This window comes from Diplotaxodon limnothrissa, linkage group LG17, assembly GCF_057381915.1.
Source record: "Diplotaxodon limnothrissa isolate DT_005_m linkage group LG17, D_limnothrissa_male_GT1.1, whole genome shotgun sequence".
NCBI classification, from domain to species: domain Eukaryota; kingdom Metazoa; phylum Chordata; class Actinopteri; order Cichliformes; family Cichlidae; genus Diplotaxodon; species Diplotaxodon limnothrissa.
In genome coordinates, this window is record NC_140612.1 from 29,428,893 (window position 1) to 29,447,619 (window position 18,727).

The following is an 18,727-nucleotide window of genomic DNA, read 5'->3' on the forward strand; positions in this document are numbered from 1 at the left end:
CGTTTTTTTGTGGGTTTTCAAGTTGAAAGATCTTCTCTGCTCTATCCTCTCCGCCATCAGTGAAAAGCATAATAATCTTGTTACAGTTGGCCCTTGAGTAATTCATCTAACGGAAACAAGGAGATGGAAATAAAACGAACCACTATTTAACCAAGGATAAATAAAAACAGCCAAAAGAAGACGATGAAAAAAGAATTCAACTTGCTGCTACTGTTAAAAAAGATGAAGAGGAATTAAACGGCAGCTCTGATACTAATAAAATCAAACCTGCAATATCTGAAACAACCAGAGGAGGTCGACACATACCCAGTATTCAGGAGAAGCCCACTGGGATTGAGTTGTTAGTGTGTCCTACAGTGTTTGCTGTCATTATTCTTACAATTATTATTGAGCACTGTTTAAGGAACAATAGTGTATAATGCAATTTAACGCAAAAAGCTCAATGCATCAACCAAGTATAACCCTAAACCAGGGGTGTCCAACTCCAGGCCTTGAGTGCCACTGTCCTGCAGGTTTAAACTGATTCAAATGGCTAAATGACCTCCTGAACATGTCTTGAAGTTCTCCAGAGCCCTGGTAATGAACTAATCATTTGATTCAGGTGTGTTAACCCAAGGTGATATCTAAAACCTGCAGGACACCGGCACTCGAGGCCTGGAGTTGCCTACCCCTGCCCTAGACACACGTTACCTGTTTAAGCTGTTCAAAGGCCGTCTCAAAGCCAGCTGTGTAATTGGTGCTGAGATTCGCAGTGATGTTCTCCACAGCGTTTTTCAGTATCTTCTTGTTCCTTACATTAGCCTGCACAAGGTTCCCAAAGCACGACACATTCTTGGCGACATTTTGGAACTGGAGGGAAAAGGTAAGGAGGGATGACGGGAAGTGCAGGGAAGACACTTACACATATTTTCTATTAAATATGTGGCTCCCCCCCCTTCATTGCAGAACCATGTAAAGACGCTTCAACATTCAGGATAAAAAGATTAAAGCGATTCCATTTGAAACAATATACAGTAATTACTGACATATGTCACTTGTGTGAAATGAAATCAGTTTTAATCAAATCTGGACTGACCGAAGGGAGCTATAGGAAAAGAAGAATTGGAAGGAGAGCAGGTAAGGGCATGAAACGAGTGGCATAAGGAGGTAAAAACAAAACAACAACAAAAGCTTTATTATGAAGGAATTATTTGCTTGAAGCAGAAATCACATTAAAAGGTTAAATTACATTTACACAGATTCACACGTGAAGTATCTTCATGTTAATATTGGTGAATAGTTAATGTGGAGGAACAGATGGAACTCAGTCAATTAATGCACACACCTACCCGCCACGTGCACATGCACACATATAATCACACATACACAGAGCACGGACTTTGGTACATGGCTCATTAATGCCAAACATCTGTTTTGGACTCGAGTGCACCCCTCCAATCATGATCAAGTTCAACACTGGCACAAAAACAAACACTGAAACTTGCGCAAATACGAAAGAGGTGCAAAATAAATTCTGCTTTTTCTGTCATTTCAGCACTTTTATGTAAATCTATAAGTAGAATAGTATGAAAAAGTGTTTGTCCCCTTCCTGATCACCTAGTGTTTTGCATATGTTTCAGATCATCAAACAAATTTTAATATTAGACAAAGATAACCCGAGTAATATAATATAAAATGCAGCTTTTTAAATGATGATTTCATTGATTAGGAAAAAAGGTTCTCCAAACCTGCCTTGTCCTCTGTGAAAAAGTAATTGGCCCTCTTGTTAAATCATGAATTAACTGTGATTAACCACATTTTTTTGGAAAGCTGAGTTCAGTTTCACTAAACAATCAAGAAATCACTTAAATAGAACCCGTCTGAAAAAGTTAAGCAGGCTCAAAAAGCAACAAATCCCGCAACGATCTAAAGAAACGCCTGAGAAACAAAGTCACTGATATCTGTCAGTCTGGAAAGGGTTGCAAAGGGTTACAAATGTCTATGGCAGATTCTAAGGCAGTAAACCACGCTGAGAGCCATTATACACAAATGGAGACAACTTGGAACAGTGGTGAACCTTCCCAGGATTGGTCGGCCTACCAAAATTACTCCAAAAGCACATCGATGACTCATCCAGGAGGTCACAAAACAACTCAGGACAACATTAACGAGCTGCAGGTTTCACATGTCTCAGTTAAGGTCAGAGTTCATAATCCAACAATAAGAAAGAGACTGGCCAAAAATAGTGAAAACCACTGCTGGCCAAAAGAGCATAGGATCGTCTCACATTTGCCAAAAAACATCTTAAAGATTCCCAAGACATCTGGAAAAATATTCTGTGGACTAACGAGACAAAAGTTAAACTTTTAGGAAGGTCTGAGTCCCGTTATATCTGGCATAAAAGTAACACAGCATTTCAGAAAAGGAACTTCATAACAACAGTAAAATATGGTTGTGGTAGTGTGATGGTTTGGGGTCGTTTTGCCTCAGGACCTGGAAGACCTGCTGTCGTCATTGGAACCATGAATTCTGCTGTGTACCAAAACTACTGCTGTCTACTAATGTGGCAATGATGAGTGGGACAAAATTCCTTCACAGTGCTCCAAAAGACTCATCGCTAGTCATTGCGAATGCTTGATTGCAGTTGTTGCTGCTAAGGGTTGTCCAACCAGTTATTAGGTTTAGGGGGCAATCACTTTTTCACACAGGGCCATGTAAGTTTGGATTTTCTTCACCCTTAATAATAAATTAAGAAACGGCACTTTGTGTTTACTTATGCTATCTTTGTCTAATATTTAAATTTGTCTGATGATCTGAAACATTTAAGATTGACAAACATACAAAAAAAACTGGAAATCAGCAAGGGGGCAAACACTTTTTCTCACCACTCTCTCTCTAGCAGAAAACAGGCTTGAACAACATGGAAATAATGGAAATAATAATTCTATTTACGTAGAAACATTTCAATCTGAGACAAAACGGAACAAAAACCAGGCAAATGACAAATTCTGTTATGCTTTTAGAACACTCGAGGCTTGCAGCTTGCAGTATCTGTTTCCAAATATTCAACATGTTGGCAGAAGTTTCAGGGCATATGCTGCCAAGACATTCATCCTCAAAGACACATGCCTACACACATGCACATGTACAAACTTCCTTCATCTAACTAATAATAAAGACCTGAAAATATCATAGAAACAGCAATAAAAAGCCACCAGCCTTGATACCTTGAAAATAAAGAAATAAACTTGTAATTGAACATAAGAAAATTTCAACTTTTTTACAATCTTGTTTCAGTTGACAGAGGTTTGATGGCATTAGGTTATGTACAGCTCTCCTAAGGCCCCACCACAGCACTTCAGTCAGGTTGAGGTCTGGGCTTTGATTGGGGCATTGGAACGGCTTCACTCATATTGACTTGATTCATAATTTTTTTGTGCTGCTGTGGAAAGAATTATTATCCTGTTGCATGATCCAGCTTTGAATACTTTGGTATACAAGGGAGGTCATGGTTGAGTCCTAGACATTAAGATGTCCAAGTCCTGTGGCTGCAAACGAATCCCAAATCATCAGCCCTCCATCACCATGCTTGTTTGTTTTTTGCCATACATTATAGCCAAACAGCTCCACTTAATTCTTATCTGTCCAAAAGACAAACTGCTGAAAGATCTGCTTTTATTGAGGTGGTTACACTTGCAGATCAATTATTCAAGAGCATTTGATTAGTGGCTCATGGCTGCTACTTAACCTCTTAAAGCCTAAGGAAGCAGTAAGGGTATATCTAGTTTGTCACAAGACTCCTTTGCAAAATCTCCTTTTTACATGGCATTAAGTAGAAACAACAAATTAAATACATACAGAATAAAGATAATGTTAAACTAGTGACTGACAGATAAAGCACATACAGCATACCAAACAGATGGATGGATGCATTTTAAGATTGTTACTTATTGAATTAACAGGAATTTTCAACTCTAAAATAACTGAGAAGCCTTTGGTTTGCTGGTTTGGTTCCACTTTCCTTCCAGTTATTTAAAAAAAATACTTTCTCCTTTCAAGAAAGCTTTCCGTTAATCTACTAGAAAATTATGAACTATATGAAATAAGAGAGTCCAAGTATAAGGCATACATGTTCCATTATAAATGGTTAGATGGCAACTAGCTGTCAGCCATATAGAATTTGGTCAGAAAGGTGTGTGATGTGAGGCAACACCCTTGGTCGCCATGGCAACATTCTGGGAAAGCCAACTTGAAAAATCGATTAGACTTGCACATATCAAATTTTTAAGCTTCAAAATGCAGTCTACAGTTTACAAACTTCGCTGGATTTGATCAATATACCTATTACACTTGAGCCTTATTTCATTAACTTCAAGGGCCTTTCTACTTAGCTGATATGACAGCCCCAAACCAAATGTTCAGCTGAAACCGCTGGTTTATTAGGGGAAGTGGAAGAAAATGTAATTAATGTTTAATATGGAAAGAAAACTGAAACATAATGGGTATTTCCTACTGTTAGAAGAATGTGAAGGAAAGGCAAAGATAACAATGCGGATAAAGGAGATTTTAGACAGGACCAGAAGACTTCTGTGCCTAAGCAAGTGGAGCAATTCATTCGACTGCAGCAGAGATGCTTGATCCCAGGCAACCAATCTGTAGTATAAATGCTACTCTTATAAACCCAGGTGATTTATGTCCACGCTGAACATAGAACACATTCAAACTTAAGTATGTGATGTGAAACTAAGTACCTGCGTACCTCTTAATGCATGGACTTGTAAGGAAGAAGCTTACATTACATCCAGTCTCTGGTTTGCTTAGTCCAGCTGAAAGCTATCTGGGCCCTATCAGGACAAAATCTTGCCAAAGCTAAACACAAGCTGTGTTTTAGCTGTCCCCACACAGGCATAGAAATGGGTTATCGATCACTCAGAGTTAAATAAAGAAATTCTCTGGTCAAGCTCTGTTATCTTTAATGAATCATCATCATAAACAGCACAGGTAGGTCCCACCTTTGACACCTACAGTAATCACTTCTATCTGAATAACAAACTGTTACAGTCGGAGTTACAATAAGCCAGGCTCAGATACTGAGACACAGTCTGACACTTCACAACTTATATACTAACTTTATAATTCTGCATCTGGATTTATGCCATTTATACAACAACAGACTAATAGAGTTCCACTGTTTGTGTGAAAGACCGATGCTTGAGAAAAACATGGCTCAAATGCTTTCTGGCTGAAACAATCTTTTGCAATTTTCTAGTTACTTTCTTTGGATTTGATTTTGGATATTTTCTCCTTCACACAAAAAGATCTACAGAGAGATGTCTCTAGAGCGCATTCCTCTACATCACAAAAGATATTAGCTCACTACATACACCAAGGGACAGACAAAAACTGCGTTTGAGGGTTGCCTTTAAGTAGCCCTGCCACAAAGGGTCCAAATGAAGTTAGGGTGTTTGCATTTAAGCCCTTATCACAGCTAATATAATTGTCTCCAATATCTCTTTGGGACTACTCAAATTCTTTCAGCTGGGGGACATTATTAGTATAACCCTTTTCAACTGTGTTATTTTTCTTTCCACAAGTAATATCTGTAGGAGGAAGAAAAGCTTTAACTGACCAGGCGATGGAGCTCTAAATGATGATGGATGAATATTTCCCCTATCCCCATGGCAGTAAAGCTTTGATGCCTGAGAGTCCTACCGTATTTCAATTGGGCAGTCGGGCAATTTCCACTACATGCCTCTGATTCAAAGTGAAATAAAAAAGAAAAGAAAAAAAAGCATACTTTGATTCATCAAACTTATCCTGTGGCCTTTTGCGGCTCGCCCAAGCTGTGTTTTGTGTTGTCACATATAAAATACTAAATAAATATACACACATACACACACCGTATGTGTCAGATAAATGAGCTTACAAGCATGCATGCATCCACGCACGAATGCAGCCACAATGAAGATCTATCCATGTGTCGTCCATGAAATTACTAGAAAGGCCGCTGCCATGTTTAGACCAATGACTCGATCCAGGCCAAGGCTGCTTAAACAGCCAAGCCACCGCATTAACAAGAAGTCCGCATTCAGATTCATCACTGCGCTTGCCTGGAAATTCATTCATTCATTCATTCTGAACAGACAGATGATGAGATCAAAGCATTAGCTGTGTGAGTACTCACAGAAACCACGTTCACAAAGTCATCATCCGAGAGGGTCTCCAGCATCTTGCTGACAGATATTTTGATGAGTTTGAGCGTGAGCCCCGACACGCTGCCGCTCCTGAAGATCAAAAACGGAAACAAACTTTGTCTTAGTTACGATATCTATCAGAATAATCAAGTATTAGAAATTCATCTTCTATTTTGTAAAAGGGGCAGTAAAATGTTCTTTTAACATAACTTCATGTTTCCAGACAGTGGAAAAATGTCAGTCTTAGTTTTGCTGGATCTCAGTGCAGCATTTGATACAGTTGACCACAACATATTACTCAAACGACGGGAGAACTGGGCAGGTCTTTCAGGAACTGTACTAAACTGGTTCAAAACATACTTAGAAAACAGGAAATACTTTGTATCAATAGGTAACTTCACATCTGAGCAGACAAGTATCACATGTGGAGTTCCCCAAGGTTCCATCTTGGGACCCCTTCTGTTTAACATTTACATGCTCCCACTGGCACAGATTATAAAGAACAACAAAATAAACTATCACAGCTATGCAGATGACACACAAATATATATCACAATGTCACCAGGAGACCGAGGCCCTGTACAGGCTCTTGGTAAATGCATTGAGGAAATTAATGACTGGTTGTGCCACAATTTTCTCCAGCTAAACAAAAACAAAACTGAGGTAATAGTCTTTGATGCCAAAGAAAAACGATTACAGGTCACTAGAGAACTTCAATCTATACATCTAAAAACCACAAACCAGGCGAGAAATCTGGGTGTAGTGATGGATGCAGACCTAAACTTAGAAAAACACATTAAGACAATAACAAAGTCAGCTTACTATCACCTCAAGAATATTTCAAGGATAAAAGATCTGATGTCTCAACAGGACCTGGAAAAACTAGTCCATGCATTCATCTTTAGTAGGCTTGATTACTGTAACAGCATCTTTACAGGTCTACCTAAAAAAATCAGTCAGACAACTACAGCTCATTCAGAACTCTGCTGCTCGAGTCCTCACTAAGACCAAAAAAGTGGACCACATCAGTCCAGCTCTGAGGTCTTTACACTGGCTGCCTGTCCGTCAGAGGATAGACTTTAAAGTTCTGATGCTGGCCTATAAAGCTCTGAATGGTTTAGGACCAAAATACATCAATGACCTCCTGACCCAGTATGAACCTTCCAGATCCCTCAGGTCATCTGGATCCGGTCTTTTATCAATCAGTTCCCAGAGTCAGAACCAGACACGGAGAAGCTGCATTCAGTTTTTATGCTCCTTATATCTGGAACAAACTCCCAGAAAGCCTCAGATCAGCTGAAACACTCAGTTTATTTAAATCCAGGTTGAAGACTCACCTATTCTCAGCTGCATTTGAATAAAGCACCAAATCCACACTTTTAAGCTTAAATTTCAAAACTTATATTTTAACTACTGATTTTATCTACTGTTCTGATTTTATCTACTTTTTTTAAAATCAATTTTAAATCATGCTTTTTATTGTTTTTGTTTTTTAATGTCTTTGTAAAGCACTTTGAATCACCTTGTTGCTGAATTGTGATATATAAATAAACTTGCCTTGCCTTGAAAGACTCTTTTAATGAACCTCTATTCCTTTCACAATAATCTTACGTGCACCAGGCAGCTGAGAAGTCGCAAGGTTTCACAAATATGAATATCTTTGATGACAAACCTGATAACATTTTTTTAACTTTACTACCACCTGTCAGCACTAAGCAGAGATGTCAAACAATGTGACTTTATGTTTGTGTGACATTAAATAAAGTGCATTTGAAATCCTTGAGTCATATCACAATAAATAATTTTCGCACTCTGTAAGTCAACAGAACTTAAATAACTTACACTTTGTTTACGTTTTTAATTGCTGTGAACATTAGGATAAAATGAATAACAAAATATCTGTGTCAGCAATGTCCAACATCTCTTCCCAAAACAAAAATGGAGCCTATAATGTATAAGCAAATAATAAAACTGCTTCTTCTAAGCAACAGACTAAAGGAGGACAGAACTGGAAAAATCAAGGTGGCGTTCATTTAATGTGGTTTTCAATAAAGCATAGTGATGACAGCTTTTAATGAGCCTCATTAATCTTATATGTGCCAATTACCAGAGCTGTGTTAAGAGTTGCAAGTGTACAAATTTAGTTCAGTTCTTCATTCATCATATTTTGCAGTTATTTAGCCCTAGAGCAGGATTATGACCGTCTCTAATAATGAACATTCACCTGAGTGGATAATATCACTTTGGCATCAGAAGCAGTTACACAATTACACGATCTTGATAGTGCTACGCATTTGTTTTAAGGTAATGAAAATGGAGAATCGATAATGCAGAAAAAAAACAATAACAATAATATATATATTTTTTAAAGTTACGCAATAGAGGATTACCTTGAATTGGGAAATCAAAAACATAACATGTGTGTTCCTGGAAAATCCTATGTAGTTCTGTAATATGGAAACTTTAAAGCATAAATCTCAGGAGAAAATAACTGGACTGTGAACATCGAGGTTGCTCAGTTCACTGGCTGCTCTTTCTTTGTCATTGTCACATGCGAGTACATCGCAGCAGCGCCCAGCGGGATGAGGCCAGTCAGAGGGTTAGCATCAGGGCCTTCTGGCACACCAAAGAAAATAAAAGCTGACTGTAATGGATGAATCATAAGGTCGTCACTCACGCATCCACCAGGATCAGCATGTCCTTGGGTGAGGCCGCCCCCTGGATGTACCTGGTGAGTAATAGCAGACACACATACATAGGTTGTGGCTACTAAGCACATACAGATATATATGTGCACAAAGAAGTGGAAAAACACACATGCACAAAGGAACAGTCAGTAACTGTAATGCAGAAAGGCTATTTTTAAAATGCAAAGCACAAAGACAGAGGCACATATTAGTTTTGAGGCTGTACATTTGAAATCTTCTCACATTCACCTTTTGTGAGCAAGAAAGCAAAAACTTACTAACTTACATCAATTGCTTTGCATTTCAAATCAATCTGAACTTTGTAATAGTTAATTACATGTCTGCTCTCATTTCTTTAATAAGCAAACAGTTGGTTGTCTTTGTTAGAGTGCTCAGATGCTAACAGGCTGTCTGAAGCTAATGAAATTTAATAACATGTTTAAAAGTGTACTGGTGGCTTCCAGCCAGATTTTAATAATTTTCAGGCAACTAATTAAGCTTTTGTATTGCTACCCTTTGATCTGCAGTGGCTTAATCATCATAGTCCTCTGATGTGTTTGTTTAAATTAGTTTTGCTTTTGGCAACAGATGTGAATGTGATTGTTTTAAACTATGCGTGCATGCAGATGCTCTTATGACAAACCGTGTAATGAAACATGCAAATACAGTTATTATAATAAATGTTTCACATGACAACTGCTCAAAAACACCAGATAAATATGGAAGCTCGATGACAGTAAGGCACAAAAACCTCACCACACTGAGTAGATGCACCTACCATGGTCGTCTGCGCACATCGTAGAGGTCGATCTTATTCTGGGATTTGCTTAGGTCCATCCATGGGGATGCTGAAATTTTGACAAAAGGAAAAAACATGGTTATTTAGATTTAGACCTTAAAAAAGTACATTTACACCGATAACTGACATTTTCGCTTAATAGGACTTTCTTACCTATAAAATTACATTCCATTTTAAACTTTGCCTCAAGGGGCACACTTTAAAACACATGTCTTCAGAGCCTTTAGCAGACAACTTGTCTGTCACTCTTAAAAACTTCAAAACCGCTTTAGCTAAACCTGTAAAACTGAGTACTAAAACATATATACACTATATGGACAAAAGCACTGAGTCACATTACACCTGCAGGACCTGACGCCTATGGACACTCATGCCATTAAGCTTGTGGTGCACAATTTTTGGGCTGATGCTAATGCCAGAGTAGATTTGAAAATGCATTTACTGAGAAAGCAGAGAATACACCTGTGGTCATGGATGTACCTGGAAAATTTAATAATGTTGATGAGTGAATGTAAAGGGTTAGGGTGAAAACTCCTGAATTCAACAATCAAAAGGTGTTGCCCATTACTTTTGTCTTTACAGTGCATCTTCTTTTTAGTATTGTACACAATCGAAAATGTAAGACTTCCTCAAGTCTTGTCACTGTGACATTGCCAGAGGAGTCTTACTGTGATAAAACAGCAAAGTCTTATAATATTGGTATGTTTTATGCTCCTGGTGCTTGGTCCTTGTGTGACTCTGTCTTTTGCTATGGATTCCCTAATGATAAACTCTTCCTTAGACTACAAAAGAGGATTTGAATGATTCAAAATCAATCTGTGCTTTTACAAAAACTGTGAACTTATTAACATTACCAGAATTTCTGAATTGAGAATATGGACTGCTATTAATTGAAGTCACAATTATGACTAAACTACATGTAATTTGAAAAATTGAGATATATTGCAATATTTCTGTTTGGTTAGCAGTGGTTTCCTTCATGTTGTTTTTCTATTAATACCTTTTTGTTGTTTTTCTTACAGTGGAGGCATGAACAAACATTTTAGCAAGTTGTAGAGATTTCAAAAGCTGTTACCCTTGAGTTTTTTTTATCACTTTTTTCAGTATTGCAGGTTGTGTTTGTGGTGTGATCTTAGCATCATGTCTACTTCAACTGAGAAAAGCATCAGTCCAGTCTGCCATTAGTGGATAATTTGTCCTGTTTCCTACTGATTAAAACCACGGTCTTTTCTAGTCTGTCAACTTATGCAAATGCATAATTCGTCCTGTAAGATCTTTGTTGAGATAGCACACTGATCTGTTACAGCAGGCTCTGTCAAAACTAAACAGTCTTTGTGTTCCTTTATTTGCAGGAAGGGGCATTAATTGTAACCCATGAGTCCTAGTAGTTGTACTTTTATACATTTTTTGCAACTATTGTTTGCAACTGTTAATTTGACATTTAAAATGCCACTATTTATTTTTACAGGAACCAGGAATTTCCTATGTAAAGTATAAAAAAAGAGAAGAAACACTTGCAAGTGCATATGTTTTACAACAATTATTTAATGACTACTTTGCCTATTTCCCATCCTGAGTTGTGCCAGATTTGCATGCATTTGACTGTAAGATGATTTCCCTTTAGTGGAAATTTTGTGTTCCTTTGACTCACCACCAAATAGTCACATAGTTGCAGGTCTAAGCCCCATTGCAAGCTGGGCTGCTTACCTGGGAAGTAACGAGCCAGTCCTGTGGCAGAGCCAAACACTTGCCAGAGGAGAGAGGGATCTTCCTCTTTGTTCTTCCGGAAAACATCCTCCAAGGCTTCTGTCCAGTTTAACTCATTCAGAATGATGGTAGCTGAAAAACACACACACATGGACAAACACATAGAAATAAAGATGAAATGAGTCATACTTGTGCAAAAGTATAAAATCATAAAAATCACACAAGCACAAAATGTCAAGATGTTTCAGAAAGTATTTACTCTCAAAAAAAAGCAATTCTGGAAAAAAAACCTCACTTGAAAGTCAGATATACACACACACTTGGATTTGGCAGTATTAGTCTACTGACACTGACGGCAAAGAGGAAGCTTCCTCACTGATGTTCAAAGTGATGTCTGGCTTCTTCAGTGAGATTTATATTTTAGTTTTTTGCTCTAAAAACATTTTCTATAGCGGGGGAGCAAAAAAAGAGGTAAACAAAGACAGGAGAGACATGAAGGTAAAAAAAGGAAAGTATGATTCAATTTGGTATTTCTGGAATAAGAAAAAATCTTCCAGGTACTCACTGACTGGACATGCATTGTTTTGTTTACCTGTTGGTCTACAGAAGCTCACGCTGGCTTAAATCCCAGACAATGTTTTTAGATACAAAGAAATCACAGTCTTCCTGGAAGCGTAGGCTACTTGTTGAAATGACTCATACTTGTGTGGCCTATGCAGATGCCTCCAACAAAGTGAGATTGTTCTAAGAGCAACTGAATTAAAAGAGGAAAAAAACATCAACATAAAAAAGGGGGCAGCCAGGAGATAAAGGCTTTGCTGAGGCAGTCGTGTTAACAGTTAGGCTGTCTGCTAAAATGTAAGAAAGGTTAGAGTGATGTACCTGTAACTCTGAAACTTAATTCTAAACTAAATGAGCATTTTCAGCTTTTATGGAGTCAAATCAGGACATACACAAACTCACATAAAGACACATAATAATGTCAGTTGAAGCAGGCAAAGACGAACTCGGAGGATCTTATAGCAAATCTTATATAAGGTGCTCTATTTGACTCTCTTCAACCTGCCTGCAGTTGCTGGCAGTCTATGAGCCACTTTCCAATTACATATATTTCTATATGTATAAAAAAATCTAGAACTCCTTGCCTTCCTCACAAAAGCCTGTTTTACTCAGCCCTGTAATTCTTTGTACCACAAAGAGGGAGTTTGGGGTACTTTGGTACTATAGTGTAATGTGTGTGTCCCAGTGATAAGTGGCCCTTAATGGATTACTCCTGCTGGTTTCTCCACTACGACTAACAAGAAGTCTCAGGATAAGACGCACTGTTATGCCCTCACGCTGCTCATACTGTACACTGGAATAACAGGGAAAGAGCATCTTTATTATTTCATTCAATTCACTGCCACAGGATACATGATCTGTGCGAATGTCAATACATAATGACAAAATGAATCCCTCACAAAGAGAGCAGCTCCTCGCTCACTACGCATGTTTTTTTCCCTAGCTGCATCTTATACAATTGACAAACTCATTATAGTCTCCTCTAGGAATATGGATGCAGACACACATATCGCAAACAATTGAGCTCACACAACCCACATGGGCAGATTAGGCACCACTGACAAGCCCTTAGCAACAACACTGTAGTATTGCAGGGCTGTGTCCTTTAATCTCAGCTATAGACTGGAACAAATTACAGTAAACAGATCCATCTCAGTGCTGACGTGTCAATAGAAGGCTTGAGGTCAAAAGGGTCAGAGGAAGAAATGAGAAGCATCAAAGCAAAAATGCAAACTCTGGAAAGCTCTATTAGTCAGGTGGAGATACTGAGATTTGCTATCCTGTGGTGTGTTTGCATCCACTGCCATTCACAAGAACTGTATTATGATATAAACTCCTCTCTCCTGTTTAGCTCTCTTGATTATATACAATTTGATCCAGTGAAAACTTTATAAAATGCATAATAAAAGCGCTCTGAGCTCAGAAATTGGTATGGGACTTATTTGTATGCCACCAGACTTTTGCTACACTGGAAAAAACTACCAGTCCTTGTTGTAGATAATTAATTACTGACCGATCAGATAATAATTAATTCAGAAAGGATGCTTTGACAACAACCATGGCAGCCTCATAAATCACACGATTCAAATTCAAACATGGGAGATAAAAAGTGTGAGAGAGTGGGAGATAAAAAAAAATTAATGATTCTTGGTCCAGAGAAGTTATGGGAACTGATTATGGAAAAGATAATTGAAAGTATTCACTTTGTGGTGGGTAGATGCCTCCAATAACACATCAAGCAGGATTCTGGCATAGACTGATGAGTGAGGGTGTTGGCTTCAGGACGAACAGAGAAAGCGACAAGGTGCAATGCCAAGCGATGCCCTGCAGTGTTCCCCTGTCATCAGCTAGCTGGTGGCTCAAACTGCCTATGTGTTTCAAAGTAATTACACATTGGGGACTGATGTGGTGAGAACCTGCAATCATCATATCAGAAGGGGGCCCTCCAGTCCCTGCCACTCACAACTGATTGTGACATAAGCACAAACGCATCCCTTTTGCAGCAATTCACACATCATTGGCATCATCGCTGTGCGAGGCAAAGCAGGATCGGACCCGAAATGCAGGACTCGGGAGCAGGACTAAGCTAGAAAGCAGCTTCACTGCTGAGTTTACAGGTCATCAGATAAACAAATGCAGCTACTCAAGATTACTTAAACAGAAGGCAGACAGACTCCAAACAGACGGCTCACCCAGCTAGAGGGGATAAGAGAACGACATGACAGGGAACAGAGGGCGATAGAGGACTTAAATGCACACATGAGCTGGGGGACAGGTGCAAGTGAAGAGATTCAATTAACGAGCAAGAGGGGAAGTAGAGATGGACCGATCTGATATTACGTATCGGTATCGGTCCGATACTGACCTAAATTACTGGATCGGATATCGGAGAAAAATAAAAAATGTAATCCGATCCATTAAATATCACGAAAGCACCTCACAAAACTTGCAACAGGCTGTAACTCACCTCAGAACGTTAGCACGTCGGAGCAGTATGCATCACGTGATAGAGCGGCTGTGGCATGCGGGACCTGTCGGTGGTCTGGATAGCATGTGGAGCTTCGCTAGCAACCTGGCATTTCATCTCCGACAAAGTTATCCCCGAGAGAAGTAAAGCAAGTGTGTAAGTCCATCTCTGAATGTTTGTAAAGCATTCCTGCGTTAAGCTTAACAAACGACTGCCTCTCGCTCTCCGGCTGCTACTTCAATCGTGAAACTGCTTAATGATCAGCTGATCGGCTTTTCTGTCGCGAGTCCGTCTGTCTTGTTTGTTTTTGCCCCACTTTGCACCAGAAAGAGGAAACCAGCGGCTGAACAACAGCAGCACGTTTAAGCTTGATAAGCTGTTGTTAGAATTTATTTAATATTACTTTCTACTCGAGGATCTTTTTCTATGTAGCTGACGTAACTGTGCAGGGGCGGATCTAGCAAAGTTTAGCCAGGGGGGCAGATAGGGCATGAACAGGGAAAAGGGGGCACAAAGACATACTTTTCTTTCTTATTCTCATTTAAAATGTCGAGCTTTTAATAAACAATTATCTGACACCCAAAGTTTTAATTTGATGTAAAATGAATAGAAGTCAATTACTGTATATAGTGACTATTAAGTCTAATATATATACCCTAGTAAGCTATAGTACTTTTTCCTTTGGGAAGGTACCATCTGTGCAGTCTGCAATTTTGTTGAAGAAAGATGCTGAATCTATTTAATATTTCTTGAAAAATAATTGATTTCTGTGCATTTTTTTCACACTTCATCAAATTAAGGTTGATTACGTCGATTAAGCATCATGAGGTGGAGCGTGAGGGGTGGTTCCCTATTTTTTATTTATTTATTTTTGTTGTTGCTGGGAGTTGGAACCCTATTAGTTAGGTTGCTTAATATTTACGCTAAGTACTCTTTAAAATACCAGAATAGTGAGGATGGTGTAGGTTTAAGTTTATTAGATTGATCAGTATTGCTGAACTATGAAATATTTTTTTTTGTATACAGGTATAACAGAATAGCTTTAGTGTAGTTGTTGTTTTAAACTTGAGTATGAACTTGCAGACTTGCAAAATGCAGCAAGATATTTTAAAAAACAGTTTTGTTGATTAAAAAACACTATATCGGATTCATATCGGTATCGGCAGATATCCAAATTTATGATATCGGTATCGGACATAAAAAAGTGGTATCGTGCCATCTCTAAGGGGAAGCAAAACTGAGCACAGCACACAAGACAAGCGGTTGTCAAAATAAAACAAGAAACTGACACTGAGACTAAAACACATGAACCAGAGTACACAGACCAAGGATGAAACTGGACAAACACGGAAAACATAACAGAAACACAGACGAGGCAAGGGGAACCTAGGAGGATAGGAAAAACTTGTGGATAACTAACAAAGAAAACTATGAATACCAATCAAAATGAAAACACAACCTAACCAAAGCAAAGGTAATACTTAGACTGAAAACTACAAAGTTAAATAGGAAACATCAAACACAAAACTCTATTCAAAACAGAAAACTCTGGGTACAAAACCCAGGATGTATTTTTCTTGATAATATAACAATATTGAAGAAGAAACTACACAGAACAACTGAACAATGTACAGTTAATATTAAAGAAGCACACACTGGCCCTGACTTTTCTGACTTCACTGATTGTACCTCTCCAATGACCAATCCTGCTAATCAGTGGCTCCACCCTGTTGCTGCCTCAATTAAATGGAGCATGCATGTCGTGCTCCATCAGACTAATGTGAGCAGTTTTCTCCTCCTATGCTTCTTGTCATTAAGAGCTCTCTACTACTAAGAGAAATGTTTGTAAACCATAATCTGATTTGTTTTCCACTCTGCCATTATCTCTGATTTAGTTCCATGTAGCCTTACCGGCCACACTACACACAGGCTCACACTTAGTTGTTAAACCAAACTAGAAATAGAGGTGTTCCTCTGTGGTCTGATTTGGGCAGGAAGTTTAACTGTTTTGGTTTACTGGCGGGTTTTTTTGTAATTTATGTAGTAAGCTGGTTTCATTCTCTTGGTTTGGCATGTAAAGAAGAAAGCTTTCACAAGGCTCTTTCAGCCCTGTGAAAAATTAAGAACACCCCATGATTTAATAGCTTGTAGAACCCCTTCAAGCACCAATAACTTTCAAGCAATCATTTTCTGTATGGCTTCCATCCATCTCTCACATTGATGTTGAGGAATTTTGTCCCACTCTTTTTAAACACTGACATTTGCAGACATTAATTTATGCACAACTATCTTTAGGTCCCACCACAGCATTTCAATCAGGTTGTGCATACTTTGTAACCGGACTGCACACGTTTGTCACATGACTGTTTCCACTGATTTTTGTTATCCTGTTTTGTCACAGTGCTTTACTTTAGCAGTAAGTAACCCTACTTTAACAACTGGTTTTACTGGTTATTTGCTGCTCTTGTGTACCATCTCTGAGCTGCGACGCCACAGCCACTCCATATGATTTGTAAAGATCCTGCTGATTGTGTTGATAAACCTACTCCATTCTAATCTATTTAGCTGTGATGCTTGAATCAAAGAACTGGCCAGACTATCTCCATCTTGTCCTTGCCATTGCAATCAGATGACGTGATCAAAGAAAGAGACAAAAAAAGAAAATGACTGTGCATAAGTCTCACTTCGAATCCAGTGGATGAGTTTTGAAAAAGATGGTGGTTTGTGGACCAGATGGATAACACACTTGAGTAAATACTAAGTAAAATTACTCTCTGTACACATTACATTTATGTATAAGCATAACCTGGCCTGGGACTAGGGCTGCCACAAACGATTATTTTGATAGTCGACTAGTCACCGATTATTTTTGCGATTAGTCGACTAATCAGATCATCATCCATTGGACGTACAGCGTACAGCTTATTGCACCAGCAGCATCTGGTCTTATATAACTATCATTAGCTTACAGCTTGAAGTGTTTGTGCTAACTAAAAATAAAGACAAGATGGTAGTTTATTAATTTTTAATGAAATTTGCAGATTGTTTCGGTGAAGTTTAATAAACTCCTTGCTTTCTAAAATATAACAGGACACCGGAGTATATTCTCCAGCGTCTCACACTTCTGATAATCAGCTGTCTGCTTGACAGTTTTAGCTGTGCAAAAACTATAACTTTAATCTCAGCCAAACCGATTTACTCAGGAACAAATAAAATACTAAAGAAAGCCAAACAATAACATTTTTAAGTTATCTAAGTGACTTATATATATGTTTAACCTGACTAGCAAAAGACGGCGGTGGGTTTGAAAACGATTTGCCGGGAGTCCGGTGTTCTCACGGCGCTAGTGACCTAGCCCCCGCCTAGCTAACGAGCTAGTGGGTAACATACGTCTCCGAAAACGTCGGAGCGCTTTTGAAAATATGTGGTGTCTTGATAAACTGAGCAGATATTTGAGGTTTACACAGCTACATTCTCGCCTGAAAATATGTTAAACGTTTATTTTGTGACCCAGAAAGAATAATAAGAGTAAAGTTAAAACTAACTAGCTGCCGCCATTGTTGACAACTGCGCTGGGCTGCGCTATGAATTCTGGGACACAGCTTCTTCTTCTTCGGGGTTTAACGGCAGCTGGCATCCTTGTACATGCAGTGCTGCCATCTTCTGTTTCAGTCCGTTATTACACTCTTAAATCCTACTACTCATTCCTGCGTCCTTTGTGATCTTACAAAGCTTCAAACGATGCGTCGACTATTAAATTAGTCGTCGACGATTTTAATAGTCGACATAATCGTGACTAGTCGACTAATCGTGGCAGCCCTACCTGGGACCACAGATACAAGAAAGATGGAATCTGCAGGAAAAACATTTTGAGATTGTGAAGAAAGAAACCCCCACACACCAATGTCTGTCTCCTTGTTTTCTTAGGAGTTTTCAAGAAAAGGTGAAATGGGATTAAAAGAAAGAAACTTTCTCAGTTTGGCTACTCATTTGGGGGAGAATCCAAAAGGTATGCTCCTATCAGCTGATTAAAAAAAAAAAATCACAGGAAGGCATCCAACTTGTCGCAAGGACACAATTTAAAGCTGCACTAATGTAATGACTGTGAGATGGGAAGAAAGATGATGGAAGGATACGCACACAGAGATAGACAGAGATGAAAATGAAGATACCTCAAAGTTTGGCTGCCAGCATCGTAAATAAATTAGGACGTGCATCAAGTGGCACAAGAGTCCAAAAAGAAAAGAAAATCAGTTCATGTGCTGTGAGCTTTGCCAAAGGGGCTGTAACTATAACACACACACACGCAAACACGGTGTCACAGTATCCCAGC

General features: G+C 38.7%; 1 protein-coding gene across 1 annotated transcript in view; it reads right to left on the minus strand.

Moving 5' to 3' along the window:
- Positions 1 to 18,727, minus strand: part of cacna2d1a (calcium channel, voltage-dependent, alpha 2/delta subunit 1a) — a 105,583-nt gene that overhangs the window by 37,499 nt on the left and 49,357 nt on the right. The window contains exons 7-12 of the mRNA XM_085376892.1: positions 11,367 to 11,498; positions 9,639 to 9,708; positions 8,851 to 8,901; positions 6,164 to 6,263; positions 691 to 849; positions 2 to 106 (exon numbers count right to left, since the gene is read on the minus strand). Coding sequence (XP_085233018.1) covers positions 2 to 106; positions 691 to 849; positions 6,164 to 6,263; positions 8,851 to 8,901; positions 9,639 to 9,708; positions 11,367 to 11,498 — 617 coding nt within the window. The remainder of the gene's footprint in view (position 1; positions 107 to 690; positions 850 to 6,163; positions 6,264 to 8,850; positions 8,902 to 9,638; positions 9,709 to 11,366; positions 11,499 to 18,727) is intronic.